Below are 25,477 nucleotides of genomic sequence, written 5' to 3'. Positions count from 1 at the left end.
AATAATGCTCGGCACTGACATTCTTCGGCAAGCAGCAAACACCAATGAGAAGACATCGTATGCAACGTATGCGCCTTTATAAGAATGGCATAGAGTACCCGAAGGGCTCATGTCCAGCAGCAGCAGCAGCAGAACTAGTATTACCAACAGCATTAGTAGTATCCGGTACATCCCATGCAAATGTTGCAGCGGGGTTCGCTTCCGGCGCAGCGGAGAAGAGCATAGACCTGGGCCTGTTTTCAGTCCCAGAACTTGGACCCGGGTCGCAACGCCGCGCGATCCCCACTCACCAGTACTGCTGATCATCGACTGAAGCCTGTACAGGCTCTTCCGAGACTTGCATGTACTCTTCAAGCTGGGCCATGAAATCGGGTTGAGTGCCGCCTATCCTTTCGCCGTTTCGCTTGATCAGGAGCGGATCTGATCCATCTGCATTGTTCAAGTGGCCAGGAGACCCCGCTCGAGATTCATTTCCTATGGCCGACAGTGTTCGTCGAGCGAACCGCGCGACAAATGCCGTGGCGCAATTGGTGTCCCCGTTGGAGACACGGGTGTTGTATAATAAGATGCGTTGGAGGAGGGAGATGACCAGGGATTTTTGTGGCGTCGATGTCTGTCGAAAGATCTAAAGAGATGGTCAACATCGTGATCGGACGAACGGTCAGTGGCGACCCACTTTGTGAAGGAGCACAGCCAGTGACGATGTCATACAGGACGCTGTATCTTGCAATACAGCCAAACCGCCGTTATCCGCTAGCGCAGCAATCAGGTCAACAATCTCCGATGCAACGCCGAGACACATGTCAAGTCGCAGTGGGTCCGTCGGATTGAGGTCCAAGCGCTGGCGCTGAAGAATGAGGATAAAGTCGAGAATAGACCATTTGACAGAATGCTCATTTTCCCAGTGAAAGTCGGGTGGTGGGTCTGGGCACGCCAGCGTTAAGGACAAAATCCCTACTACGTATAGACTCACTGTCTTTATTGAACCACCTCGCCAGTAGTGCGTCACACTGGCTGACGAGCAGGTCGATAGCCGACTCGACGTAACGAGGGGCTGGCGAATGTGATTGGAACAAGGCGCGCCAATGGTCTTTAAGCTTGCACAGTCTGACGACATATCAGCTCGCTGGGAGAGTCTCAAGAGCTCACTCAAAGGACAAAGCGAGATGCATGTCAACCAGTGGAGCAAAATCGAGATGTCCTCGCGCCCAGCTCTCGGCCTACTGTCGTCAGTCGGACACCCTCTGAGATTGAGATGGGATGCTGACCTCTGCAAAGTGATCAGGTCGTGTGGCAGTTGGAAGACCAAAGGTTTGACTGAGACTGCGAGGGGTTAGATATTTCCAAACAGGTCGCTCTGTAGTCACTCACCCTCTGTCGAAGCCTTCAGGATGATGCCCGTCAGTACTTGACCTAGCTCATGGTTAGATATTGCTCACAGAATAAGCCTGAAAGCTGTCAGCCGTCTGATCAAGATATTCAGGGAAAACTTACAGAACCAAGTCCGCTCAGCGTTCTTCAAGCAAATTCAGCCACCTGGTACGTAACCATTCCTTTTGGACCTACAAGGGTCTCCCTCGCAGACATCTCATCGGGCGGCAGAGGCCCAGTCCTAGGTACGTGCCAGAAGTTTTGATACCCCATGCGCAGTGCCAATCCAATCTTGATCCATGCAGTCGTGTCCTCCGGTACTTTCCAGTATGTCAGGAGCATCAAGCTCTGGACTATGCCTATATCGTGTTTGCCTGAGCACACTGCTCGATCGAGGATCGCCTGAGCGTGTGCCAGGAGGACAGGATAGAGATCTTGACGGTAGAATTTGGCCGATACGGCCAGGGCGGAAGTGAATAGGATGGAAGAGGTGCGACGGAGATAGGGTACAGTATGAACTGAGGGTAGTTCAGTCGGTGTAGCGTTGAGATCCTGCGACTCACGCTTGGCATCAAACACCGCGATTTGTGGGTTAAGGCGTTCGAGAAAACTAAGGAGCGCATGTCAATGAGTACGTTGAGTGCAGGAACGATCGACTGACATTTGTATCAACGCGTGAGCTTCGACTTCGGTCAATATCCTTAGAAGCACTGAGAGCCGCATAAGCTCATGTCATGACCTGGGCCACAGCCGTTCCGCCCACCTGGATCCATTCCATCTGCCAAGGGCAATCTCTCCGCCTCTTCATCCTCATCTGAGATGGCCTCCTCGGATAATGGCCGATCGAGGTAGAAAGGCCCTTTGGGTGCATTGTTCATGAAAACTCGCTCTCCCGGGTCAAGGTAATCCGAAACGTCGACATTGGACCCTTTGTGATGTCTTCTTCGTTCGTCTCCAGGACTCGTTGACAATTGAGTACTTGGATCCTTTCGTGGATGGAAAATGAGCATATATGACGGATGCGAAGCAAGATCTGACAACATACGGAGTACGCGGTTGGCATGTCCGTCGGATTAGAGTGTTGACCCGATGACGAAGCATGAGGCTGAGTCGGAGCAGCTCCGGCGGATAAAGGTCTCGTCCTCTTCAAGGTGGAAGGTCCAGCTCTCGCTGGAGCTTCATAGAATGGTATGGGACGGTGTAGAGGGCGAGGGAGATGATGCACAGGAGGGAGGCGAGAATCGGTAGAGGTGGTGAAAGAAGAGAAGTGGGGCAGGACGTAGGGAGCGGGAACGACAGCATCGCTGGATGGACTATTTATCAGCCATTGACAATTCCAAGATGGCCACTCACTTCGAGACCTGTTGTTGCTGCTGCTGCTTTGGAGGTCGTCCACGCCGTTTATGTATCGATGGGAGATGACAGGGGAGACCAAACCGTTCTGGTACACATGGTATATTTAGCGAGCGATCTACGCAATGATAGGGCAAAAGTGGGGCCAATACCACCAGCACGCAAACTCACGACAACGATGACATGTCGGTGCATCCGGCGTATCACGCATGCATTTGACCTTATGAGTTTAAGAGGTCAACACATGTGCCATCCCCTCAACACTTGGAAAGCCCCTCGTACCTTGTTAGCTCGACAGCACTGACAGCTGACCGCATCCGGTCAGCTCCTTTGGACGCCTACATACAAAAGACTCACGCCAATTTGGACCTGGCCGTCTTGTCGATATCTCGGTCTGGAGACATGGCTGGAGGCTCGGAGCTCATCTCATGTATGACTCAATGCTCTCTCTCTCTCTCTCTCGTAGCTTCTATCGCGATCTTCTGCTGAGCAGCAGCAGCAACTATGGCCGCCCCTCCGGGTATTTTTGGTTGTGGACCCGAAAGTGTGGAATAACAAATAATCGAGATGCGAATGGAGAAGGCTCGGGACATTTGTTGGAATTGTTTTTTTATTAAACTTGCCGAGCCGGTCAACCCGGGGACCAGCAGAGGCAGAGAGAGGGAGAGTGGCGACTTCGACGATGATGTCTAGCCTTCTACGAGGGAGCAGCTGAGCATGCGAATCATATCGAGAACTTCTGTTCAGAAGGACCAAAATGAAAGAATGGACATGTGCCGAGTTTCCTCCGTCACGGCTTTGCTCCACATTGCCCCTTCGCCATCTCTATAGGCACTGGGTTTAAAATGGTCGAGGGGAGAGGCTAGGAACAGGTGTCGCTGTCACGGTCAAGGATTTCGGGGACTCTGTGCGGGAAGCATCTTGCGGGTAGCCATTTGGGCACGCAATACGTCTCGTCGTATCATGACTGTTCTTTTTGGCTCGAGACTTCAGAGCACGGAGTAAGCAGATGTCATTCTCTCCGAGCATGACTGTTTTTAATTCTTCTCGTTGTTGCTAGCGGCTGCAGTTCTAGATTGAAAGAGGTAACGCTTGTCTCGCACGTGCTCACGCCTGAGATCTCGGCGCTGCAAACTCCCCTCTCATCACACGTCGTCGCGGTCGTCGTGAAGGATCGTTCCTAGAGTGGCTTTTCTCCCCCACTCGAAAGAGGGTCGATGACAGGCGATTCAAGGCTGTTTCCGACGGACTCGAGCGGCCATCCCAGCTGAAGACGGCAGATCGCCGATATAGATCGGCGAGGTCTACAAGGCAAGCTTCTCAAAACTCTACGCGGGAAGGGATACTTGCATCCTGCACAGACGCGAGCTTTGCCGACTCGATCTTCGACAGACCCACTTTCATCTCGGACCACCGACTACTAACTATTAAGATCAAGATAATCGCCTCCTTCACACCCCATACTGTGGCGTGTCCACACGATCCACCACGCCATTTACCTGTCAAAGATTCTGTATTCCAAGTATCGGAGCGGTGGGTAAACAATGGCTGTCGCAGCGGCACTAGAGATTAAAGAGTCAGCCACAAAGCATCACGCAATCTCGGTGTGAAGGGGATGAGACGGGGGCAAGGGGGGGGAACAAGAGGTGACGTACGACATCTCGAAGCCTAGATCTCCACCATACTCTCCAAACACTTTGCCAAGAGGACCAATGTACCACACTTGAGCCATGGACACCGCGGCGAGTCCGGCACCACAGCAGCATGCAAAGATCCCCGCGATTCCCACAGGAAGTTCAGTGATACTGTCGTAGACATCCAGATCATAGCCTTCGTCAATGATCCAAGATCGGAAAATGTAATGCTCTTCAGCCACCACAACAATGAAGAAGGCGATCCAATCTGAGCGAGGAGTCAGTTCTGTGCACATAATATGGATCTACTCACATCCAAGGATGGACAAAAAGTTGGAGAGCAAAGTGCTGAAGTGTTCTCGACCGGCGACGGCGGCAACGGCTGGAAGATGTCAGTCCAGGCAGGCATACAATCAGGTCCCGAGCGATCGTACTCACTGTAAATCACAAACATGACCACACACCATAAAGCCCTTGGGATCTTCTCGAACCAAGGGAATAAGGTTTGAGCCGACAAGGCGGCGGAATACGTGTTGGGTGTACAGTTGCAAATGATACTGAAAGCGAGGATGACAAGAATGAACTGAGAGGGATCGACTTAGCGACTGGACAAGGGAGCATGAGCCGCTTTACTCACCTTGCCTCCGCCGCCCCATGGCTCAAATACTTGGGAAAGGACAGCACCGACATCTCCATCTGCTCCGAAGGCATTCGCATACGCTGGCACCGTCATCAAAGCGGCGGACATGGTTTCAAGAAAGACGAGTGGGACCATGAGTCCGAACCAAGTCAAGAAGAAGACCTTGACACCGCTGATCCTGTGAGGCTAGACATCGCAATCAGTGACAAACACCCGGCAGAGTCCAAGAGCAACTCACAAGACGACAGCAAAAATCGGCGCAAATGGGAGCCCAACCGGCCGAAGAAGAGAAGACGATTCCCTGGACGAACAAAGTGAGCGCGCCTCCCCTGCCTTGATCTTTTGCCTGCCTCCAACACTCACGCCGAAACTCAAGAAGCCACCCGCGTAAGCGAGACCGGTTGGCTGTAGAGCTTCCTGAGCTGTGAAGTCGAAGCCTTGTTTTGCGGCCAGAGCCCAGATGCAGCAATAGAACACCATGAGCACGATCCAAGCGTAGCGTTCCCAGTAGTGCACGGCTTAGAGAAGCGCAGTCAGATCACTGTCCTGTAAAGCAATGCGCGAAACTCACCGTTGTATCCGACAAAGCAGAGGATCAGAGCGGTGAAGCCAACGAGGACGATGGAGGCTTCAAGGGGAAGTTTACCATTCGACACATTAGTCAATGTCTGTCCGCCGAGGATGACGGCAGTGCATGAGAATCCCTGTTATTTGTCAACCGGCTTGTTGCATCAATGTGTCTCATGTAAGAACCCACGAGCTGTGTCAAAATGTTGAAGATGGCAAAGATGGTGGCTCCGACGAATCCGACAGAGTACCGTGAGATGACCATTGTACGAAGACCAGTCTTAGGCCCGAGGGTGGCGATGAAACCACAGCATGCAGCTCCGATAGCAGTGAAGGTGACAATACAAGCGACCGCGGATTTGAATGAAAGACCGTAGAAGGGTTGGGCGAGAAGCTACAGGCGGGGCGCGCAGGAGTGAACGGTGGGGTTAGATCGAATCGGAAGGACAGCGACGGCGAAGATAAAGGAGGAGGGCATAGCGTCAGCCGGTGACCTGCTTGGGGATAGCACAGTTCGACTCACTCCGATAGGCACTGTGGAGACGACACTGTTGACACTCCACCAAAGGAGCAACAATCCGATCGTGTGCGTTCCATCTCGTTCTTCCTCTGGTACTCGCTCGATACCTCTAGCTTCTACACCATGATCAAAGAGTTTTCTAAAGAATCGATGGAGACCAGACTTCTCCATGATCGCATCTTCGTGATCTCCTTCAGCAGTGAATCCCTCTCTTCCTCCTCCGTAGACGCCGGTTGCGCCATTCTCGCCGGCATATGGATTAGGACTGGGATCGTAGGGGATGTACGGATCCTTTTCCTCCCATTGATAGTTTTTTGACATGATGCCCGTATAGACAACGAGGAATCAGTCTCGCAGCAGAACTTCTCAGTACCCAAGTGGTGAGAGCTATGTGGAGAGATCAGATTCAAGATCACCGGTGAAGATCTACTTTTGTGCTTGCGCTTATGGGAAAGATCCCGTCCGTTAGATAGAAGGGCGGAGGTGAAAAATTCTGCTGGCACACGAGCAGAATTTGACCTTCTGGCCCCCAAAGCCTTATCAGCCTGTCAATGTTCTAAGAATATAATTGTACCTTGGCGGCGCCTAAGCTCCAGAACGGAGGGAGCTCTGTCAGGCCCACAGATAGTTAATAAGTAGCCGGTGATAGAAATTTTCCTTTCGAGAAGCATGTGCTGCCACTTTTGGATCTTATATCCCATCAGAATGCCGTAATAGAAAGGGCAGAACATTAGGTCCGGCCGCAAGGGGTACCGTTGTTGCTCAACGTGGATCATCAATAGTAGTTGTTGCATGGGATGCGATCCAGGAATGTGATGTGATCAACCCTGGGAGTGTGCAAGCGGTCGGTTGGAGGCTATGAAGAGAAAGCGAATTGCTCGAACGATGCCAGTCCGTAGAGCTCTTCCCCTCCTCCTACTGTCCCCGCTATCTTATCCAACCATCGATGATAAGGACCGAGTCCCAGCCCGAGAACAGTGTGGACCTTGGTGAGCGTCGCATTGATATGCCCATCAGGAGTGTCGATCGTCAGATGGAGGCCCAAAGGTTCCGGATCCATCATTCTGGGAGGATACGTCGCACCGTTGCCGAATGGTCTCGCGACAACGCCTTTGCATTGCGAGACCAGGATCTTTCCATCTTTTGCCACGTATGAACTGGACCTTCCAACGCCGGCATAGTCTAATGTGTCGAAGAAGACGATTGAGTAGTCGCCGAGAGTCGCATGACCCCAATACCACGTATCGAGGCTCTTACTGAACGCCCGGTCACCCCAATTCTTATCGTGGTACCCTCTTCCTTCGATAACGAGTTGTTCCCCATTGACTGTGATGGAGGCTCGTGCAATCGCATCGGGAAACGCGTTGACCCAACCGACATGAGGCATCAGTTCTAGCGAAATGCCAGGATGAGCAGCATCGCACGGTCCATGCGGGGGAGCAGTAGAGGTGAGATGTAGAACGCCTTCGAATCCTACTTCAGGGGCGTTAAGGACGACTGAAGCGCTGGAGAGATCGCTGGCAGTGTTGAACATGGCTCGGGGACTGGGGTAAATCCCCGTGACACCATCACCGTGCATAATGAATGTCGCTTGAGACCCGTTGAGATAGGCATTATAAACGGAGCCATTTGCAAAGCCTACAGTGACTTGGATTAGGTCGACGCTTGGATTGGCGAGGGGTACAGAGGGTCCGAGGATGTCAAAGCCAGTAGTGGTGGAAGTATAGAACACTACGTCGAGAGACGTGTACTGACCATCCTTGTCGGAGATCACGTCAAAATACCACCATTCGTAGAATTGATCTTCGACGTGATCGAGTTTTGGGGCGTCCAGACTGTCCGGTCGGAGTGTCATTTCTGCTTTGGTCGGCTGCTCTGATGGATGAGGTGGCACGTTGATGATCTTGCCATTGATCCTCGAAGCCAGAATGGCAAGGAACGTAGTTATGAAGAGCTTCGGTGAGAAGGTGGCCATCGTTCACCGTTGTTGAGAAATAAAGGGGCCTGCTTCAGCCCGATCACAGAACAAGAGATGGAGAACGATAGAATGCATCTCAATCTAATCCACTTGTCCCCTATCCCCGCCATCGGATCGCTTGTGCTCGCCATCGAGAGTCTATTGTTCACCGCCAACCTAATAGCGCACCTTGAGATGATGACGTAAAAGGTGAGCGGGATCAAAATTAGTACGCCAAAACACCTCCCAGCGCGATATTGGAAAGCTGGACCTGAATACTTTCACTTCTGGTGAAGCTTCAGTGATCGGCCATGGCGTCGTCCTCAGACTGGTGGTCATCCTCGGCCTCAACTGCATCTTATCACACACCTCAAAGGCCATCTTCGGTCCCACAAATGGGCGGATCCTCATCAGCTAGACCAACAGCGCGATTTGTTGGTGATCAGTTGGACCCTCGGGATGAAGAGATGGCAGAAGGTATCAAGTTCATACCCAGCTTTGCGAGTAGTCCAGCAGGCAAGCTGGCTCTGGGTAGCAGTCCAGCTGCTGGATCGAGTCCGAAGGAAGTGAGACGAAGCCCAGTGAGGTGAGTCAGGACATCCTGTCGGTCAAAATCTACCTGCCTAGATTCCTCACGATGCCTGACATCGAGGAGACTCTCAGTCCCCTCTCAATGAGCTCTTTGTCGATGCTGATGCTCTGTGACTATCTCGCTGACACACATCTCAGCGTCTCATCCCCCCGCAATCCTCGCACATCACGAGCCACGCCCTCCATGTCCATGGCAATGGATGAAGATGCGCCTCCGACCGCCTCGCTCCATGACCTCGCAGCGACACCCACCTCGAACGCCATGCGATCATCCTCATCTCTCCCTACTGCTCAATCACCTCCATCCATGTCCTCATCCTCTTTCTCTCTGCCTGCTCCTTCATCTCTCACCGCTGGACCAAGCACCACCTCGCTGCACGTCTTTGGCCCTCCAATGGACCAACTTGGCCTTCTTCAGCCCTATTTTGAGCAGATTGGTTCCGTGCAATCGTACATTCCAGGACCAGAAGGAAGCAACTGGTACGTTGTCACCTTCCATTCGCCCACTTCGGCTCTGTACGCTTTACGACGTCATGGAGAAATCATCAATGGAAGATGGATGCTTGGGTTCAAAGTCGCTGGACCGGGGAGCACAGCGGGTTGCACACTTGTCGATGGACACGGGCCATCGAGTGGTCAGGCATCACAGAACGGTCACGGCGGCAACTCGAACGGAGAGATCATGTCGAGACCTGGACCCGGAACACCACTTAGGATCCAAAACACGTCAGTGCTGAAGCAGAAGCCTGCAGCTGTCAAGGCAAAGAGCACCGAGTCGTTCGCTTGGGACGAAAGCGAAGAATCAAAAGGTTTGGTCAACAAGGCGGCAGAGTGGCTGGTACGTCAGCAGAAATTCGGAGCTTCATGATGCTGACTCCACCTCAAGTTTGGCAGGTAGTCGTTGCTCGGACATAGTGCCATCTTATCCTATGCTCAACCCGGACACGGCTTGCACGAAACGAATGACTTGACATGTGGAGGAGAATGCATAACGATGTTCTACCAACACGTCGTCCATGGGAATGTACATGAGTATCTGGTGAATCTCGTTCAAAGCTCGAAGTCGTGAGGTGTGTGAGAATACATGGAATAGGAACCGCTTGAGTATCCACGTCTTGAGTACGAGATGGTTAAAGCAGCTTGATGTGTAGTGAAACACAAGCTACGCCATCTCTCAAGCATTTAGGCAAGCGAAGAGATATACGTGTGTCTTGCATCGAGCATATTCTTCAAGGCTTGCGTGAAAGTCTTGACGCTCTGAGAAGGCTTGAGGTGATGATTTGAGGTTTCGATATTTGGCAAGGTGTAAGGTGTAAAGGTGTGAAGGGAGGATGAGAAGCGCGAGCAAGACGCAGAATGTTGGCTTGAGGTGCGGGCATAGTTTGATGCGTTGAAAGTGAGTGAGTGATATCGCTACAAGTGAGGAAGGAAGAAGTGAGCCGAGTCAATTAGTTGGTGGGAATCTAGTTCCAGGGTGCTGTCCACGATGCCGGTCAGGCTGGAGAACTGGTCAGCGCCCTTCTCCCTTGCCGGCAACTGACTCACTCCAGACTTCAGGTCGATCCCAGATTGCCTTGATAGCTTTGAGGCCTTGTTCGTGAGCCCTGGAGAGGTGCGTTGTGCTATTTTGAGTCTTGTGTTGTTGAATGTCTGCGGATGAAGCCTTGGTGGTGTCGGTACGAGTGGTACGACTGTGCTGACTGTCGCTCAAGCTTGAAGTTAACAGATTGCCGAGGGGTTCTTCATTCTTCAAATCATCTTCATCGGCTTGACTGACGGGGCTTGAGGATGTCGCTGGCACCTGTCGAAGCTGGCTGTACGATGAGGGCACAAATGCTGAAGTGGCGGGATTCAGGTTCGACTTGATGCCATGGGACCAGTCGATCTTGGGGAATGACCGAGAAGGCGCCAACGAATGGTGACCACTAGTGACACCGATCGTGGCTCCGTGCGCTTGGACATCCCGAGTAACAGGATCCGGGAATGGACTGAACCTGGTCGGCGAAAGTCCAGCTGATCCTACTAGTGGTCGGAACAGGATGGCGGAGGTGCCGATCGTCATGGGACCCATAGCGACGACGTCTCGAGCGGTCTGAGATGTCGCAAACTTGATGATGGCGGAGCCTGTCAATCCAGGAATCATGGTCACTCGACTGATGGGACCAAAGTGTGAGAATATCTCAGAGATGGACGTAGGCGATGGAAAGGCCAGGGCATCCTGGACCTCAGTCAGTGAAGACGCGCCGGCGCTCAACCCTTCCACCCACAAGGTTGTCAACTACCACTGAGCAGTCCGCCATGGCTTCTCGGTCGCGATCGAGGTGATGAATCTGGGGCGGATGAATGACTCGATTGGACAAGAGTCCACCACCACCTTAGAGAGATCAGTACATACGAGATCGGATCTCGCGACCCACGACGCTTGATTTCGTTCGGTTTTAGCTGCTTCAGAGCCCAGGTAATGTCGATTCGGGAGCCACTGGCAATGTCAGATGGATGACCCTTCACATCACGTCGAGATTCACTGACCTGAACCACTTTCCATTGAGGGTCATCATGACATTGCTGGCTTGCGTATGAGTTTCCATCATGATGAAACCTCTTCGTCTACCCATCCCGTCGAGCTCGGACAATAGTTGCGAGTGCTCAACGGCTCCGAATGGCTCGAAGAGTGAGTGGAATTGCACACTGAGAACACATCAGGTCAGTTCCCCATTGACTCACGGGTCCATGTCGATGGGTAGGTTCAGGATGTAGAGGTTCGTAGGAAGGTTGGGACTGAAATGAGGTGGAAGGTCACGGCTGGATTCAAGCAGCGGAGGGAACGGATGCTGGGAAAGTGGGACAGATCGGAGGTTTCGACCAGTGTTGTCGATGTCTTGTCCGTAGAACGCAGGCTCAGGATTCGCAACTATCATGGAGCTGAGAGATTAAAGTCACCTTTGTACGTGAACCGTCATGCGGTCGTCTACTCACACTCCTTGGCTTTGGAGTCGAGACTTGAGCTTGAGGCATTCGTCCAGATCCGCTCCGCCTCGAAGAAGCACCGTGGCCCACTGCGTGTCACCCCGAGAGGAAGGAAAGACCTGAATTTTCAGGATCTCAGCGGGTGAGAAAGCCTTGGTGATGTCTTGAGCCGTGACTATCCGGTATGTATTGAGTTGCAATGGAAAGCACGGGGTAAGAAGAGATCAGGTCAGCGATGGCTCCAGTGTACAAGGCGTCACAGAATGCAGGCAGAGGAAGGAGGAAGAGGAAGGGGGAGCATAAACGTGTCTTGTGAGCTTTGGACATAGCTCTCGGACGGGAATGACTCACCACTTTGGCCGAGGCCATAGAGCCTCAATTGGACAGGCTCATCGGCCGAGACGGTCATGTTCCTCGCGGCGAAACGTAGCGTACTGTTGTGATGGAGGGGGAGGATGATGCCTGTGAGGGCCTGCAGACCGACTCTGGACCTCCGGACTTCGATATGGGTGAGGATGAGAGAAGAGAGAACACTGTCCAGAGCGACTGGATGCAGCGAACCTCGAAGGAAGGGTCTGAGCGCGGGGCGCCTATTTTCGCTACCGTCGGAATGCCAGACTCGCACGCCTAAGCAAGTGTTCGAGGTGGAGGCGACTCTCTGTCGCTCTCTTCATATGCCTTGAAAGTCCATTGATCATGGCGTAGGACCAGATAGCTTTGAGAGCAGATCACTCGCTCGAAGGCTGACTTCTGTATCGTGAGCTAGGTGCAACACACCATGACGACAGATATTGAGCCACCGAAATATCCTCTGGTCATTTTACAGCCATGTCCAACGCATGTACCAGATCTGACTCTCCTGAACCGGATGGTGAAGCGGATCTTGTCGACGGACGAAGAGTACAGCGTGACTTTCTCTCCCTTGGTCTGTCCAGTCGATAAAAGGTACTTATTCAGCCTGAAGCCATATTACTGGGAGGTGCATCCGGGAAACTGGGGTGAGTAGGCGAGAGACGTCTGTACGAAGCTAAAGTACCTGCAGAACCGCGGGATGGCCAGCGGAATCCATGTGAGCAAAGGTCTCCCAGCAGACGTTCTAGCTGATGTCACTTGAAGGTTGTGATCTACCTCAGGGGCAGAATCAGCTCGAAAAAATGGCCACAAACGTGTATATCTTGACGCTGGGCGTCAAACACCTGGAGAACTCGATCTCCGAAGCTTGTCTAGACAGAATCCAACATCTCTTGACGGTCTTCTTCTTGGATTCAGAGAATGGGTATGTGGTTTCTGTCAAGCACCTGGAATGACAATCCCAGAATGCTTCCTCAGGTTCCGTACGCCCAATGCGTTCCAGGAGAAGAGTCACCAAAGGGCACATTACACTTCATCATCGCCGTGAGCCTTCTCACTTCCTCTCGGAATACGGTGCATGGCTCACGCCCAAGGGTCCAGGTTCGATATCTCTTAATTGTCTCACAGATAATACAACAGGCATCCTTATCGCCACCATTGGACACCAGCCTGAGATCCTGGTTCTCTCAACATGTCGTGTGGATGAAGAATTCCGATCTTGGCAAAGCAGCTGCTACGCATTGTGATGGACCATTAGGCAATAACGTGGCCATGTGGTATCATGCAGCCGTGAGACCCCCGCTTCGCTGTTTCAATTGTTGATGCTGATATCAAAGACCTTCGCAGCTCTTCAGCCATCTTTCGTATCTCGATGTTGCAGCCTCAGTCACCCAGTCTCTGTCTCACTTCCTTCAACGCATTCTTCCTCTGCGTCCTCCCGTCTTCTTCGCTAGCGAACTAGCACGCACAAGGCCTAGACATTACACGGTTTTCATGCTCGAGCCGACGTTCATCCTAGCCGATCTGACCTCTCCTCCTGGCCAATCACCGGATCAGCGCGTCCTGACGTATCTGGATGCACTGTTAGACTTTGCGGACACTATCAAGCCTGGTCCGATTGAGGGGAAGGTGGACAATGATCAACGGTTCTTTGCCAAGCTTGCGTGGTTCAGGAAGCGCTTGTCAGTCTGGAAGGGCCACGCATCCTCTCTCCGCTTGGATGATAGTCTGTGGGAAGGAGGTTGGAACTAATTTGCTAAACTGCTCTGGAGCGCGATCTGAGATCCGAGCTCATTATAATTGTCGTGCATATGTGTTGTATTCGTAGAGATCTACCGATCTCATTGCACTCAATAGGTCCTGAACAATCTTGACCTGACCCGACCATCATTAATCACTTGGTCTCCATTCGGTGGGCGAAGAGGAAACTTTCCGGGCCGATTGATGATAACATGATCCGATTGCTCATCGGCTGGTGGATTCGCAAATCGACTCGGGGGCTCGATAGGCGGAGGGACTACGGGATCGGGTCCTCCTCGGGGTTTGTAAATGAGGATGATGATCAAGCCGACGATAATGAGGATGAGGAGAAGGATACATTTCCGACGTCCAGTGTTCGCTTGGTATCTGAGTAGAGATCAGCACATGACCACCGGGTCCATATATACCTCTGAGCGACGACCAGCTCTTCTTCGGCACCCTTAAGTTCAGTGACCGTCTGCTGAACATTGTACTCCACGCTGTCCAAGACCGTGCCTTGTTCCACTACGAGATTGCCCAAATCCCGAAAAAGATCCGCGAGCTCAGAGATCGAGGATGCGATCTGAGTGATCTCGTTGGTGCGTTGATCTAAATCCACATCCATAGCGACTTGAGCTTCAGACTGGAGCTGGGTTTTGCTCTGAAATCAACGGTCAGCATGATACTCCAACTCCCTTGCTTCTGACATCTGGATGACATTACCCACCGCATGCTCATCTTCCTGCAGATCATCGATCATGTCTGATCCTCGCAGACTGATAGCTCCACTAGCCACGAGGAGATCCTTGTTTTTGATCGCGTGGCCTTGCAGCTCTACCCCTCTCAGCAAAGTGCCATGAACCGTAACCCACTCTTCATGTATATCCGTTGTTTCTTCCTAAATTGTCCAGAAAGATCCTGTATTCGCTGTGCTAGACCTCGCTGAACATTCTTTGCCGTCGTGGTCTCCACGTTGGAGGCATTCTTCAGAGGTCGTATGGTCCCAATGAGTTTCGTACAGCGCCTCAGGTCCTTAGGTCCTTTTGTCAGCTCGATGTTGTCACCAAATGACGAAGATCTCACTCTTGTGATGTCTGTCGTCTGCCTCTCTATCTCTCGCTCCTCTGCTGACCTGTCTGTAAATCCTGGAAGAGCATGTTTGGCGTGCAACTTTTCAAGAGCATTTACTGGATAGAGAGATGGAGTGAGATGGGATCGTAGACAGGCGCGCTCACTCTTCATAGGTATACGTTCAAGAGTCTCCTCAATCTCATCTCTCGTATCTACCCTGTAGCGAAAAGTTAGACACCATTTCTTGATGCAGGGACCCCTCATGGCTCACCACTTCGGTGGCAGACCTTTGGTGTCCCTAGCTCCCAGTAGCCCTTCCTCCTCGTCTGTTGCATCCATGCGATTCCCATACTGACCCTCTGGACTCCTCTTTGGGCCTCTACGCGGTGTGATGGAGCTGTCCCGAATCGACAAGTAGAATAGTGTCCTTGATCGCGTTATACCAGTCAATGTCGATGCAGAGGAAGACGAAGCATTGGAAGTTTGACCAAAAGTGGGTGAGCTTGGAAACGTCGAGCTTGCCGTGTTGGCCGGTGAGACGGGCAAAAATGGACTTGACATGGTGAGGCCAACATTCAGTGGTCCTATGTCGCTATCTGAGTCTTCCTCGCCATCCGAGTGATCTCGCTCGTCATCAATACCCGTCGATACGCTGAAATCAACCACCGAACGCGGAATCAAAATATCCCACGTGGGACTGACTCGTGGTGTGACGCATCGAGATTTCTGTTGTCCAAGTTACTGATCATATAGTTATTGCTGATACAACCCTCAGAGTCACGGCGAGAGAGCCAGAGTTACACAGGGCACCAGAGGCCAAGTAAGCCGCTGCAATTGAGACTCAATATACTTTGGGGCGGTCGCGATGAATCACGGACGATACGATGATGATGAGGGTGAGCTATCGACCTGTTCGCCGCTTGGATTACCAACTATGCTGACTGGATCATCTCTTCGTCACTGCTCTTCTTTCACCTGCTCCCTGTCTGAAACTCTGGACCTTCCACTCTGCGTGTAAAATGAACAGACGACGAGATCGAGATCCCAGTCGCCCGTCCTCCAGCCGGTCCCAGTAACTTATTAGCTCAGCTCATGGGTGGAAGTAGAGGTTTTGGATTCGGTGGGATGGGATTCGGAGGGTATGGCATGGTACCGCCTCCCAGGTAAGCAGTCAGCCGTATCGAAGGTATTGCCGCCTTCTCACTCGTCTTTAGTGCTTTCGACGAGTATTACAAGGCGTACTCAGTGGCGGTCATGGGGGGCAACGAACGATCAGAGCTCTTGTACGGTGGAAAAAGTGGATACATCTCGGATCACCTTGACTGAGTGGAAGCTGATGCGACTCGTAGTTGTCATGCCTCCTTCTGCACTTGCCAAGCTCTGTGCGTCTTCCATCCTGTAAGGAAAGCGGCTGACGTACCCATAGCTGCAATGGAGATCCCCAGTCCCTGGACCTTTCACCTGCGCAATCCACGGAACCCGAAAGTCAATCAAACGCATGCAGGAGTCTTAGAATTCATTGCGGACGAAGGAATCGTCCACCTGCCAGCCTGGGTGAGCCGGAGGTTCCTCGACTCTTGGACGTCTATTGAGCTTATCCCTACAGATGATGAAAGCACTGGAAATCAGTGAAGGAGATCCGATTCGATTGACAGGTGCCGAGCTACCTAAAGGAAAGATGGTCAAGATTCAAGCGCAGAGTACTGCCTTCCTTGAAGTATCTGATCCAAAAGCAGTGTAAGTCGATACCTACAGCGCAGTGGACAAAGCTCATCCACTTTTCCAGGCTCGAATCTGCGCTTCGGTTCTACTCCTGCCTGACGAAAGGAGACATCATCGAGATCACATACAATTCTCTCGTCTTTGAATTCCTCATCATGGAGACCACACCGGAAGGAGCCGGTATCAGCGTCATTGACACCGATTTGGAAGTTGACTTTGCCACGCCTGTGGGATACGTCGAACCTCCTCGACCCGCTCCCGCTCCGATCCCCACGATGGCTGATAAGCTCAAGATTGACCTCGGTGGAACGACAACAGGATCTGCTGGATCCAGTCGGTCAGTCTCTCGCGCGTCTGGAGGCTCGGGAGAGAGTGGTCCTCTGGAAAGCTTCACTGGTGTTGGACAGAGTCTGAGTGGGAAGAAAGTGAAAGGCAAGGGACTGGCTAAGAAGATTGAAGAGGTGGACCCAAAGAGCAGAATCAACAGGAACGGGTAAGTGGACCAGTAAAACAAGACTCTGTCTGAGACACCTCTCAGGGGGAATCGTATCGTCACACCCGACTCTCTCACGGATGATCGCAAAGTCCCTGCTGCTCTCGTCCTCCCTGAGGGCAAATTTTTCTTTGGCTACAAATACATACCCTTCGACTCGTCCAAACAGCCGAAAAAGGTCGAGGCACCAAAGTCACCAGACCCGTTCCAGGGTCAAGGCGAGACGCTTCGAAAGACTGGTGGCATCTCACGTCCTCAGCCAGTATTGAGTGGGCAAAATGGTACTGCACCTGAATCAGTCGCAGTGCCGTCGCCGGAAGAGAAGATCGATCCCTGGGCGAAACTTGGATCTGGAAACACTCTCCGACCCAAACGACCCGCGCCATCGATGCCGACACCTGAGCCAGCTCATAATCGAGTCAGGTCGAATCAGCCTGCGGCACCTCCACCTCCATCAAACGTTATTGATGCGACTATGCTGGACGAGGATGATTTTGGCTTTGTTGACAGTGACGACGATGAGCACGAAGTCATTGAAATCGATTCGGACTGACATCGGTGAAGAGGCCAGCCTTTTAGAGAGCGAGATCGTATCACCCCCCCCCCCCCACATAAGCATGTATATATACATATCATGACATGAAACCCTTGTAGCATCGACAAGGGGATTTGTATCTCTAGAATTATCAAATTTATGCCTCGGCTCATGTCCTCTTCAGTCTCTCCTCGTAAGCCTCCCATCCAGCTCGTCTGTATTTCTCAGCCTCTGCCTCCATGGCGTCTTTCCCGCCTTTGACTCCGTATATCCCTCTTCCAACGATTATGACATCGCACCCGCTGTCCAGAATGACATCCCGAGGCGTCCGATATTGTTGACCCATCTTGTCACCTCCTTGGACCAAACCCACCCCCGGAGTGAGCATCAGCCAATCTTCCTCCTCTTCCGGATCCACACGGGACATGGCGATGAAACCAACGACAAATTCTCTCCCGGCCTCTTTGGCCATTTGCATGGTCTTCTTCGTATACTCTCCAGTTGCCAGATTGCCCTTTGAAGACATTTCACCGAGCAGAAGGAGAGCTCGACCGAGAGGTAGGCCAACAGATGACAGGCCAGTGATGATGCCAGGCCCAGGGATAGGATGAGCGTTGGTCAGATGCGCCCATGAGGCGATGGCCAGTGGTCCAGATTGGTACTGGTGCACGACAGTATTGCCTGGGTGAAAGCATAAGAATCACCTCTGTCGGACATCAGAAAACTTGGACTCACCGATATCTGCAAACTTTCTGTCCTCGAATATGATAAAGTCTAGCTCCTTTGAAAATCTGACGAGCTCGTCCGCAAAAGCTGAGGAAAAGTCAGAGATGATATCGGCGTGTGTCTAGTAGACTCATGTTCAGCTCAATTCATACAATTCCAGCGATTTTGAAAACCTACCTTGACCATGCAGACTTTCGATCCTACTCCTCTGACTATTTCCAGGACCTCCGCTGTATTGGTCACATCTATACTGACACAGAGATTGCTCTGTTTTCTCTCCATGATTTCGAGAAGGCGTTTGGCCGTGGGATTGGAATGGAGAGAGACCCTCGAGCCATAAGTCTTGAGGGTCGTAGGATGTACGGACATGATGGCGACGAGTGCTTTGGTTCGGTAATAGCCGAGACAGATGACGGATCGACAACGGGGACTGTAGTGCACAGGTGATCCAGGCCAGCCAGATCAGTTCAGGACTTCGGGCGATTTGAAAGATCACGAAGAACTGACTTGAGATTAGTGAGGACGGAGCGAGAAGGCGGACTGCTTCCAAAGGCTTTATAGTCACTCGTTCGACACTCAGATCACCTTCTAGAATGCGAAGCCGCGCAGGAGGACGAGGACGAAGTAGCAAGATGTGTCGAGTCTGGATGATAATAAGCTGAAGCGACGACGATCTCCGTAAAATATTTTTCTTTTGGGTTTTTGTGAATAACCGGGGCGCCGGCCAAAAGAATACATTGCAAAACTACTGCGTCCTGGCCCAAGATGAGATTACATGCAACACATATGAGACTACAATATGGTACCCAAAAGAATGCTACTCTTCTACCGGCGAATGGCCATCCGTTGATTCTGGTCGTTGCCAGTTGGGGTCGTACCGTGGTGGCAACAACTCAATGTTGGGTCCAGCGGATCCGGAATCTTCCTCTTGAACGACCGAAACCTGTTGCGCTCGAGCTCTACTTGAGCTGCCGGGCCTCGAGCTCAGGCTTGCTGACGTGTCTGTCTTGGCAGAGCCAAGTCGCAGATTACTCAAGGAAGACCGCAAACGAGAAGTCGGTGATGACGTATCCGTTGTACGTATCGTCGGTCTCGCGGATGCCTCGGGGGAAGACCAAGCGCTCAATGACGCGTTATGCAAAGCTTGGTCCTCGAACAGCGCAGCTTGCTTATCCCTATATCTTGAGAAATCTTCAAGCTCTGGGACAGAGTCCGAGTGATCATCCGCTGTCTTGTCAGTGACCGCAAGTTCTCAAGACACTCACCTAAGGAGGGTACACAGTCCACGGGTGTGACCGGCTCCGATGATACCCCCAGCTCCATCGTCGAGAAATTGACGGGTCTGGATGTGGTCAGATTGTCTCATGTTAGAGCACGTACTTGACTAAAGCTACTTGGCGCGACCGACGACGACGAACCAGCCAGAAGACCAGGCCGGCGAGAATGAGCAGTAGAGACAGCCCGACCTTGATAGTTAGCTCCATTGCAGGGGTGGCAAACTCACCGAAAGACCGATGATCAGGGACAGATCCGGACCGTCGTCGTAATCGGGAGAGCCCGAGCCATCATCGGAATCCGTGTATCCACTGAAGGATCAGCGATAAATCTTCCATTTGAGCCTCACTCGTCAGCCAAGAAGACCACACTGCTCAGACCGTAAATGCTCTCATCGGGACCGAGATTGGTGATTTCAAATCGATACTCCACAGTTGGGTCGAGGACGTGCACATATTGGACGACGTTGAGTCCGTACCAGGGAGAAACGCCCATCATCGGCACAAGGATCGTCTGATTCGCGGGCGGATTGTTGCTGTTCGAGGTGTTCGGGGACGAAGAACTGGACACGGAAAAATTGCCGTAGGCTGGTCCAACATTGCCGAACAGGATGATGGCTGAAGAGTTGACAGGAGCATCGAAGGAAAGAGTGGAGAAATTGGAGCCGGAAATAAGCTGTACCGGAGCCTCTGTGATGAGCAGTCAGCTACAGCACCGAATGTGAGGCCACGCACGGGTAGCGATCGATTGCAAGGACCAATCGTCACCGTCTGATCCCGAGAGATTGAAAGCAGGATTGATGGGATGCGTTGAGCTTCCATTGGTCGCCAAGTAAGTAGTGTTAAAATCGTCCTGTCTGCGTTTATAGTCAGACAGAGGTCGCAAAATGCAAAGTGATAATGACTCACATGTTCAAAGTCAAGGTGAAACCTGTAAAATACAATCTTCCGCTCCCTTCATAGTAAATTGTCGCATTGTGCCAGCCCGCGCTGACGCCGCTGATCATCCCCAATGTCCCATTGACGGGGTCGTACGACGAGACATTCTTGCCGTCAATGTTGAGTGTTGTATTTCCATACGCCAACGATGCATTGCCCTCGCCTCCGCGCGCCGTGATGTTGCCCCAGGCATAGAGCGAAATGCCTGAAAATTGCATCGATATGGAAGCATCTGTGGCCTCTGTCCAGTGAGTCGAACATCCCTGTCCTACGGGTCCACTGGTGATGTCCACGCCTGACCACGAAACCTCAGAGTATGTGATATTCCAGCTGGCCTCTTTGGTCGTCTTGTTCGTGATCCCGCTGTCGACCCATTCGGGATGGAACGACACCAGTGGTGACTGGTCCGATATAAAGATATTGGTTTGAGCCAAGATGGGACGACATAGCCAGACGCTCAGCAGCAGGTAAATCATATGAACGAAGGACATTTTGCTCCCACGCCCACTCGCACGGGGGGATGCCAGATCCCAAGCAAGCGAAAGCGAGTTCGATGAGCAGAGAAGATGGTTGATCTTGTGAGAGAGAGATCGAGAGAAGAATGGAGAAAATGGGAAAGAATGGATGGGGGACGGAGAGACAAAGTCTGAGCCACCAGATGCAGCCACGAAAGTGGGAGAAGGGAGGGCAAAGGGGGGTGTCACCTCGAAGCAGCTCCCGGGGAAGGCACGATCCGGTTGGAAGAAAACTTTTCCTAATGAGCGTTCCTGATCTTCATTACAAAAACGATGAAAACTTTTCTAATCCAATCTACAGATCTGTAATGAAAAGGTTTTCAAGGGGTGAACAATGCCCCGTTGGGTAATCTCGACTGTGTCCATTCCACCACCTTGTTCAACGGAGGGAACGTCCTGGCGACTGCTTCGTCACACTCGACGCCTATACCAGGCGCTGTGCCAGGGTATATGAACCCATTATCAGGCTCAGGCGTATTGGGAAACACTCGCTTGGTGCTATCAGCCGCTGCCGTGTACTCTTGAACCGCAGCGTTCGTCAAGAAGATGTTGAGGTGTGTGTTGACTGCCACGGCTATTCCCGTCATATCTCCTGGACCATGCCAGCCTATGCGAACGCCGAATGTCTCACAAAGGGCGCCAAGCTTGAGAGCAGGTGTGATGCCACCGATGTCAGAGATGTGACATCGTATAAAGTCGATCTGTCGATTGACAATCAAGTCTCGCCATTCGTGAGGGTGAGCAAAGAGTTCTCCCATGGCCAAAGGCACCGAGGATTGTGCCCTCAAGTTGGCGAACCATCCACTTTGCTCCGGGGAGAAGATGTCTTCGATCCAGTAGGGCCTGTACGGTTCAAGAGCCTTTGCCAATTGAATGGCTTGAGACGCCCACAGTCGCTCATGAACGTCATGAAGGAACTGAAGCCTGTAGCCATATTTCTCCCGTAAAGCCTTGAACATGGTGATGGTGTTCTCGATATACTCGTCTTGATCATAGTACGCTCCATGTGTAGGATTCTTTGTCGAGTGCATGTGTTTCGGGACACCCCCATAGATGCCAAGCTGACATCGTATATGCGTGTGACCCTGGGCAATCTTGGAATCCACGGAAGCGAAAAGCTCGTCTAAGGTGTTCCCACTGGCGTGAGTATAGACGGCTATGGCGTCTTTGGATTTCCCGCCCCATAGCTGGTACAACGGCATGCCAGCGAGCTTTCCCTTGATGTCCCAAAGGGCCATGTCCACGCCAGCTACCGCATTGTTGCCGATAGGTCCATTCCTCCAGTACGAGTTGACAGACAGCATGTGCCAGAGGTCTTCGATATTGTTCGCATCTCGGCCCTTGAGTAGAGGCAAGAGGTATTCATCCACCACGGTCTTGACAGCCAAAGCACGCTGAGTGAAGGTCGCGCAGCCCCAGCCATGCACCTCGCGATCCGTCAGGACCTTGACGACGACCAGATCGATACCGTCCGGGCACGTCAAGAAACACTGGACATCAGTGATAATTGTTGGTCGCATGGTCAGACGTCAAAGATGCCAAGAGTGGGGCGAGGCGAGGTAACGGAATCTCGGAATGCACCGGCTTTAGACGGTTCCGCAACAGCGAATCGCACTGTCCAAAAATGGCATTCGACGAGATCCCAGATCAGGTGAAGGGAGATAGCACCGACATTCATCCGGTACATATGGCACAGTTGCTACTCAGGGCTGGGTAGTGGTACAGCTTCCGATTTTGGATTGGAGTCTGTGGTCCAACTTCAGACAGATCCGGAGCCTAGCCTCTGCAATACAAATAAATAGGACCACATTCAGACAGGCCACTTCACTCTTAGAGCGCTCTAATATCCACTTTCTTGCGTGCACCTCCTCATCTCACGACCTATGCTTAGCAGGAATGCAGCTCCTCGATCACGGCGTGGCGTGGAAAAGCGCAGGATTCGCTTCTCCGCTTAAGATTTTATTACCCCACTTGCACTACGACGCCTCGCGCGGCTGAATACTGCCCCGGGCAAGGTAGTTCATGACTCCTCAAATCTCATGTCGAGCCAAGGTTCAAGGACTCGGGAGAATGAGAAGCCGATTGTGAGGTGAAGCCATATTCTATATATTGACACTAGGCTGCGATGAGACCATTCGGAACCATCACTTAGCCACGATGAACACAACTCATAATGAAAAGGACCACAAAGACCTCGAAATCTCCCACGTGGACCATGTCGTCCCTCAGACTGAGCTTGGCGACAAGGCAGCCGATATTGGCATGGCACTGTCCAAGTTGAGGTTCGATGAGCTCTCAATCCCACGCACAATCTGGGTCTTCCGCAGATCTGTCCTTGTGTGTCTCGCAGTCTATACCGATTACGTCTGCGAAGGGTTCGAGCTCGGCGCAGGTGGCAGCATTGTGGCAAACCAAGGATTCATCAAACAATTTGCGACCGTCAAGGATCAGACAGGCGTCAGAGGTCTTGATCCTACATGGCGTAAGTCATAAACATTGACTCCGCTCTGACGACAGTATCTACCTGGAGTGCTTTGCTGGTGAGTTCTGCATGGGGGGGTTCATGTTGAAAACCTAGAATGTTGGACAAATCGTCACTTTCACCCATATTTCTTGGTATGTTCTCCAGGCTTGGTCCAAGGTGCCTAGTCTCTGATTTGGATATTCAGGGTCGCAGATCGTTTCGGTAGAAAGGTATCGTTCTACCTAGCATGGGTATGGCTCGTTGTGGTACGTTGCCCGTCCCATTCTTGCTAAGTCTAGGGCTGTGTGTTCCTCAATACGGCAAAAACTCCCTCTGTCTGGGTAGGTTGTTGGATGTGTGATTCGACTGACCTCTCAGGCATTGGCCAAGCTCTGCAATGGTGCCGGTATCGGAGTTCTACAGTAAGGTCCGAAGAACCTTCCCAGCTGATTCACAGAATCACCTGCCAAGTCTACGCCATGGAGATCTGCCCAAATCGCATTCGTGGCGGAATGATCACCTTTCAAGCCGTCTGGTCTAATATCGGAGGCATTGTCGTCGCCGTCATGATGCAACAGTTGAATCAGAAGCATCCGGACGATTATCTGCTCGCTATGCGGATTCTTTGGGCGCCGATCGGCCTCATGATCGTCTTCTGGGCGTTCGTCCCGGAATCCCCTTGGTTCCATGCCAGACGGGGTGACGGTGAAAAGGCCCTTAGATCGCTGCGTCAATTATACGGTAATGTGCCTGGGTATGACTTTGAAGAGGAATACGGTATCATCCAGAGGACCATCGCCCACGAGAATCTGTTGTTGGATAACAAGCCGTCATTCAAAGATGTATTCCGTGGGCTGAACCTTGTACGTGTGGTCACAGAAGAGTGGCACTGATTGGCGGCAGAGACGCACCTTGACCGTGATGATCCTGGCCGTATGCCAACAATTCGCGTGAGTCACAAGCCATTGATTTGGTTTTGACCCGTTCTCAGAGGTCTCACTATCATCAACACCTATTCCACCTGTCAGTTTGGTGATGAGTGCTGTTACGAGGGACGGATAAGAAGCTCTGTCCCGGCCGAGGATGGTCTTGGCAAGGTCTAGAGAACAATAAGCACCAATGTCCATAAGCATGGACCTTCGACCGAGCCAGGATCGTATATAGAGGTACTGCAGGTCTAGCGAGATCGATGCATTTCTTTCCTGTAACTGTAACAAGTGCCTCGCTGAATGGTAGACTTCTTCTCCCTCGCCGGACTAGCAGATCCTTTCCTTGGAAGCGTCATTCTCTCGTGCGTCTCTCAAAGCGGTCTAGACTGACCGTCAGTTGCTGCAATCTCTTGGCGATCATGCTCTGGTCAGCCTTCACTGACAAACTCGGACGACGTCTCATCATCAATTACTGCGAGACCTTCGTCACGATCATTCTTTTAGTCGTCGGCGGGATGTATTACACCGGTGCCACACCTGGTAATGGTCAGACCGAGTCCACGAACGCTGCTGCGTCTAACGGCTTGGTGAGCGCGCTCAGATCGTCCCATCACTCATTCCATAGCTCGTCATCTGTTGCTTCTGGACTTTTGCATTCCAGACCATCGGCATGTCTTACTATCTGTACTCGGCAGAGCTTCCAACGGCTGTACTGAGGAGTGAGTTCCTCAATCGCAGTGGTCAAAGCTGACTATGTCCAGTCCGAACGGGTCCAGTGACCTTTTTCACCAACTCGATCACGGGCATCGCAAGCTGCTACGCGACGCCGCCGCTCTTGCTGGCCTTGAATGTCAGAGCCGGCTTTGTATACGGCGCGTTCTCCGTCCCATGCTGTATTGTCATGTGGTTCTTCATTCCAGAGACTAGGGCGTAGGTGTTGTGTTATAGGCTGGGCTGACGCACAGTCGTTCCGCTGCAGAGATAGACGAGCTGTACGAGAAGAGGATCCCGGCATGGCGATGGTCAAAAACCGTCACAGACGCGGAGCTGCAGATGCGGAAGGCGGTAGCAGCGAGAAGTGCCCGGGTAGCAGTGGCATGAGATGACCGCCCTCGTCT

At 52.1% G+C, this 25,477-nt stretch overlaps 13 protein-coding genes across 13 annotated transcripts; 5 read left to right on the top strand and 8 right to left on the bottom strand.

The window, feature by feature from the left end:
* Positions 1-50: 50 nt before the first annotated feature.
* On the bottom strand, positions 51-3,293 carry BD324DRAFT_622303 (hypothetical protein). Its single transcript, XM_022015460.1, has 16 exons — positions 3,082-3,293; positions 2,896-3,031; positions 2,725-2,812; positions 2,417-2,675; positions 2,135-2,357; positions 2,033-2,081; positions 1,935-1,981; positions 1,567-1,889; positions 1,495-1,516; positions 1,440-1,448; positions 1,372-1,384; positions 1,269-1,323; positions 1,150-1,220; positions 974-1,107; positions 677-924; positions 51-625 (listed from the first exon to the last, which is right to left on the bottom strand). Exons 2-16 carry the CDS (start codon positions 2,933-2,935, stop codon positions 287-289), a joined length of 1,920 nt encoding a protein of 639 aa, XP_021871528.1. The 5' UTR covers positions 2,936-3,031; positions 3,082-3,293; the 3' UTR covers positions 51-286.
* Positions 3,294-3,868: 575 nt separating this feature from the next.
* BD324DRAFT_622298 (cytosine-purine permease) lies at positions 3,869-6,750 on the bottom strand. The gene is made up of 11 exons (XM_022015459.1): positions 6,516-6,750; positions 6,089-6,472; positions 5,756-5,959; positions 5,570-5,702; positions 5,362-5,516; positions 5,237-5,299; positions 4,996-5,184; positions 4,797-4,941; positions 4,672-4,740; positions 4,380-4,626; positions 3,869-4,286 (listed from the first exon to the last, which is right to left on the bottom strand). The coding sequence occupies exons 2-11, from the start codon at positions 6,254-6,256 to the stop codon at positions 4,220-4,222; spliced, it is 1,440 nt and encodes a 479-aa protein (XP_021871527.1). The 5' UTR covers positions 6,257-6,472; positions 6,516-6,750; the 3' UTR covers positions 3,869-4,219.
* Positions 6,751-6,755: 5 nt separating this feature from the next.
* Positions 6,756-8,185, bottom strand: BD324DRAFT_622294 (hypothetical protein). The gene has a single exon (XM_022015458.1). The coding sequence runs from the start codon at positions 8,058-8,060 to the stop codon at positions 6,942-6,944; it is 1,119 nt and encodes a 372-aa protein (XP_021871526.1). The 5' UTR covers positions 8,061-8,185; the 3' UTR covers positions 6,756-6,941.
* Positions 8,186-8,315: 130 nt separating this feature from the next.
* On the top strand, positions 8,316-9,669 carry BD324DRAFT_382416 (hypothetical protein). The gene is made up of 2 exons (XM_022012637.1): positions 8,316-9,471; positions 9,520-9,669. Exons 1-2 carry the CDS (start codon positions 8,680-8,682, stop codon positions 9,529-9,531), a joined length of 804 nt encoding a protein of 267 aa, XP_021871525.1. The 5' UTR covers positions 8,316-8,679; the 3' UTR covers positions 9,532-9,669.
* A 474-nt stretch (positions 9,670-10,143) lies between these two features.
* BD324DRAFT_608125 (hypothetical protein) lies at positions 10,144-12,009 on the bottom strand (the record flags this gene model as incomplete). The annotated part of the gene is made up of 7 exons (XM_022014103.1): positions 10,144-10,851; positions 10,901-11,007; positions 11,051-11,112; positions 11,163-11,321; positions 11,358-11,555; positions 11,610-11,775; positions 11,952-12,009. The coding sequence occupies 7 exons, from the start codon at positions 12,007-12,009 to the stop codon at positions 10,144-10,146; spliced, it is 1,458 nt and encodes a 485-aa protein (XP_021871524.1).
* Positions 12,010-12,269: 260 nt separating this feature from the next.
* Positions 12,270-13,763, top strand: BD324DRAFT_622282 (alginate lyase-domain-containing protein). The gene is made up of 6 exons (XM_022015457.1): positions 12,270-12,598; positions 12,643-12,669; positions 12,717-12,876; positions 12,917-12,995; positions 13,053-13,241; positions 13,299-13,763. Exons 1-6 carry the CDS (start codon positions 12,379-12,381, stop codon positions 13,701-13,703), a joined length of 1,080 nt encoding a protein of 359 aa, XP_021871523.1. The 5' UTR covers positions 12,270-12,378; the 3' UTR covers positions 13,704-13,763.
* Positions 13,764-15,387, bottom strand: BD324DRAFT_622281 (t-SNARE). The gene is made up of 7 exons (XM_022015456.1): positions 15,034-15,387; positions 14,927-14,979; positions 14,775-14,878; positions 14,564-14,723; positions 14,419-14,525; positions 14,120-14,352; positions 13,764-14,078 (listed from the first exon to the last, which is right to left on the bottom strand). The coding sequence occupies exons 1-7, from the start codon at positions 15,321-15,323 to the stop codon at positions 13,802-13,804; spliced, it is 1,224 nt and encodes a 407-aa protein (XP_021871522.1). The 5' UTR covers positions 15,324-15,387; the 3' UTR covers positions 13,764-13,801.
* Positions 15,388-15,510: 123 nt separating this feature from the next.
* Positions 15,511-17,594, top strand: BD324DRAFT_622278 (ubiquitin fusion degradation protein UFD1-domain-containing protein). The gene is made up of 7 exons (XM_022015455.1): positions 15,511-15,925; positions 15,977-16,059; positions 16,112-16,144; positions 16,189-16,316; positions 16,369-16,499; positions 16,549-16,977; positions 17,023-17,594. The coding sequence occupies exons 1-7, from the start codon at positions 15,855-15,857 to the stop codon at positions 17,528-17,530; spliced, it is 1,383 nt and encodes a 460-aa protein (XP_021871521.1). The 5' UTR covers positions 15,511-15,854; the 3' UTR covers positions 17,531-17,594.
* An 87-nt stretch (positions 17,595-17,681) lies between these two features.
* Positions 17,682-18,607, bottom strand: BD324DRAFT_650109 (putative orotidine-5'-phosphate decarboxylase; the record flags this gene model as incomplete). Its single annotated transcript, XM_022018101.1, has 3 exons — positions 17,682-18,193; positions 18,248-18,359; positions 18,416-18,607. The coding sequence occupies 3 exons, from the start codon at positions 18,605-18,607 to the stop codon at positions 17,682-17,684; spliced, it is 816 nt and encodes a 271-aa protein (XP_021871520.1).
* A 350-nt stretch (positions 18,608-18,957) lies between these two features.
* Positions 18,958-19,669, top strand: BD324DRAFT_382206 (hypothetical protein). The gene has a single exon (XM_022012636.1). The coding sequence runs from the start codon at positions 19,004-19,006 to the stop codon at positions 19,478-19,480; it is 477 nt and encodes a 158-aa protein (XP_021871519.1). The 5' UTR covers positions 18,958-19,003; the 3' UTR covers positions 19,481-19,669.
* Positions 19,670-20,113: 444 nt separating this feature from the next.
* Positions 20,114-21,146, bottom strand: BD324DRAFT_382192 (hypothetical protein). The gene is made up of 2 exons (XM_022012635.1): positions 20,422-21,146; positions 20,114-20,369 (listed from the first exon to the last, which is right to left on the bottom strand). The coding sequence occupies exons 1-2, from the start codon at positions 20,940-20,942 to the stop codon at positions 20,216-20,218; spliced, it is 675 nt and encodes a 224-aa protein (XP_021871518.1). The 5' UTR covers positions 20,943-21,146; the 3' UTR covers positions 20,114-20,215.
* A 140-nt stretch (positions 21,147-21,286) lies between these two features.
* Positions 21,287-22,486, bottom strand: BD324DRAFT_650107 (muconate lactonizing enzyme; the record flags this gene model as incomplete). Its single annotated transcript, XM_022018100.1, has 1 exon — positions 21,287-22,486. The coding sequence occupies one exon, from the start codon at positions 22,484-22,486 to the stop codon at positions 21,287-21,289; it is 1,200 nt and encodes a 399-aa protein (XP_021871517.1).
* Positions 22,487-23,123: 637 nt separating this feature from the next.
* On the top strand, positions 23,124-25,460 carry BD324DRAFT_650106 (general substrate transporter; the record flags this gene model as incomplete). Its single annotated transcript, XM_022018099.1, has 14 exons — positions 23,124-23,448; positions 23,484-23,506; positions 23,545-23,582; positions 23,636-23,696; positions 23,730-23,771; positions 23,809-23,852; positions 23,888-24,293; positions 24,334-24,380; positions 24,422-24,453; positions 24,667-24,721; positions 24,757-24,946; positions 24,985-25,078; positions 25,121-25,289; positions 25,325-25,460. 14 exons carry the CDS (start codon positions 23,124-23,126, stop codon positions 25,458-25,460), a joined length of 1,662 nt encoding a protein of 553 aa, XP_021871516.1.
* Positions 25,461-25,477: the final 17 nt, after the last annotated feature.

Source organism: Kockovaella imperatae (genome assembly GCF_002102565.1).
Source record: "Kockovaella imperatae strain NRRL Y-17943 chromosome Unknown BD324scaffold_5, whole genome shotgun sequence".
Lineage (NCBI taxonomy): Eukaryota > Fungi > Basidiomycota > Tremellomycetes > Tremellales > Cuniculitremaceae > Kockovaella > Kockovaella imperatae.
The sequence above is the reverse complement of the archived record's forward strand: the minus strand, read 5'-3'. Positions and strand labels throughout refer to the sequence as shown.

Excerpts from the sequence above, each read along its gene's own strand:
- BD324DRAFT_622303 (XM_022015460.1), bottom strand. The coding sequence starts at position 2,935 with ATGCGTGATACGCCGGATGCACCGACATGTCATCGTTGTC. Across the intron at positions 2,358-2,416 it reads ACATGCCAACCGCGTACTCC|GATCCAAGTACTCAATTGTC; the intron begins GTATGTTGTCAG and ends CATCCACGAAAG. Across the intron at positions 2,082-2,134 it reads GGCAGATGGAATGGATCCAG|TGCTTCTAAGGATATTGACC; the intron begins GTGGGCGGAACG and ends TGCGGCTCTCAG.
- BD324DRAFT_622298 (XM_022015459.1), bottom strand. The coding sequence starts at position 6,256 with ATGGAGAAGTCTGGTCTCCATCGATTCTTTAGAAAACTCTTTGATCAT. Across the intron at positions 5,703-5,755 it reads TCAACATTTTGACACAGCTC|GGATTCTCATGCACTGCCGT; the intron begins GTGGGTTCTTAC and ends GACAAATAACAG. Across the intron at positions 4,942-4,995 it reads CATGGGGCGGCGGAGGCAAG|TTCATTCTTGTCATCCTCGC; the intron begins GTGAGTAAAGCG and ends GATCCCTCTCAG.
- BD324DRAFT_622294 (XM_022015458.1), bottom strand. The coding sequence starts at position 8,060 with ATGGCCACCTTCTCACCGAAGCTCTTCATAACTACGTTCCTTGCCATT.
- BD324DRAFT_382416 (XM_022012637.1), top strand. The coding sequence starts at position 8,680 with ATGCCTGACATCGAGGAGACTCTCAGTCCCCTCTCAATGAGCTCTTTG.
- BD324DRAFT_622282 (XM_022015457.1), top strand. The coding sequence starts at position 12,379 with ATGACGACAGATATTGAGCCACCGAAATATCCTCTGGTCATTTTACAG. Across the intron at positions 12,877-12,916 it reads TTCTTGGATTCAGAGAATGG|AATGCTTCCTCAGGTTCCGT; the intron begins GTATGTGGTTTC and ends TGACAATCCCAG. Across the intron at positions 13,242-13,298 it reads CCATGTGGTATCATGCAGCC|CTCTTCAGCCATCTTTCGTA; the intron begins GTGAGACCCCCG and ends AGACCTTCGCAG.
- BD324DRAFT_622281 (XM_022015456.1), bottom strand. The coding sequence starts at position 15,323 with ATGTCAAGTCCATTTTTGCCCGTCTCACCGGCCAACACGGCAAGCTCG. Across the intron at positions 14,879-14,926 it reads TGAACGTATACCTATGAAGA|TAAATGCTCTTGAAAAGTTG; the intron begins GTGAGCGCGCCT and ends CTCTCTATCCAG. Across the intron at positions 14,724-14,774 it reads AGACGACAGACATCACAAGA|GACCTGAGGCGCTGTACGAA; the intron begins GTGAGATCTTCG and ends AAAGGACCTAAG.
- BD324DRAFT_622278 (XM_022015455.1), top strand. The coding sequence starts at position 15,855 with ATGGGTGGAAGTAGAGGTTTTGGATTCGGTGGGATGGGATTCGGAGGG. Across the intron at positions 15,926-15,976 it reads GGCATGGTACCGCCTCCCAG|TGCTTTCGACGAGTATTACA; the intron begins GTAAGCAGTCAG and ends ACTCGTCTTTAG. Across the intron at positions 16,145-16,188 it reads TTCTGCACTTGCCAAGCTCT|CTGCAATGGAGATCCCCAGT; the intron begins GTGCGTCTTCCA and ends ACGTACCCATAG.
- BD324DRAFT_382206 (XM_022012636.1), top strand. The coding sequence starts at position 19,004 with ATGAGATTACATGCAACACATATGAGACTACAATATGGTACCCAAAAG.
- BD324DRAFT_382192 (XM_022012635.1), bottom strand. The coding sequence starts at position 20,942 with ATGTCCTTCGTTCATATGATTTACCTGCTGCTGAGCGTCTGGCTATGT. Across the intron at positions 20,370-20,421 it reads TTCACCTTGACTTTGAACAT|ACAGGACGATTTTAACACTA; the intron begins GTGAGTCATTAT and ends CTATAAACGCAG.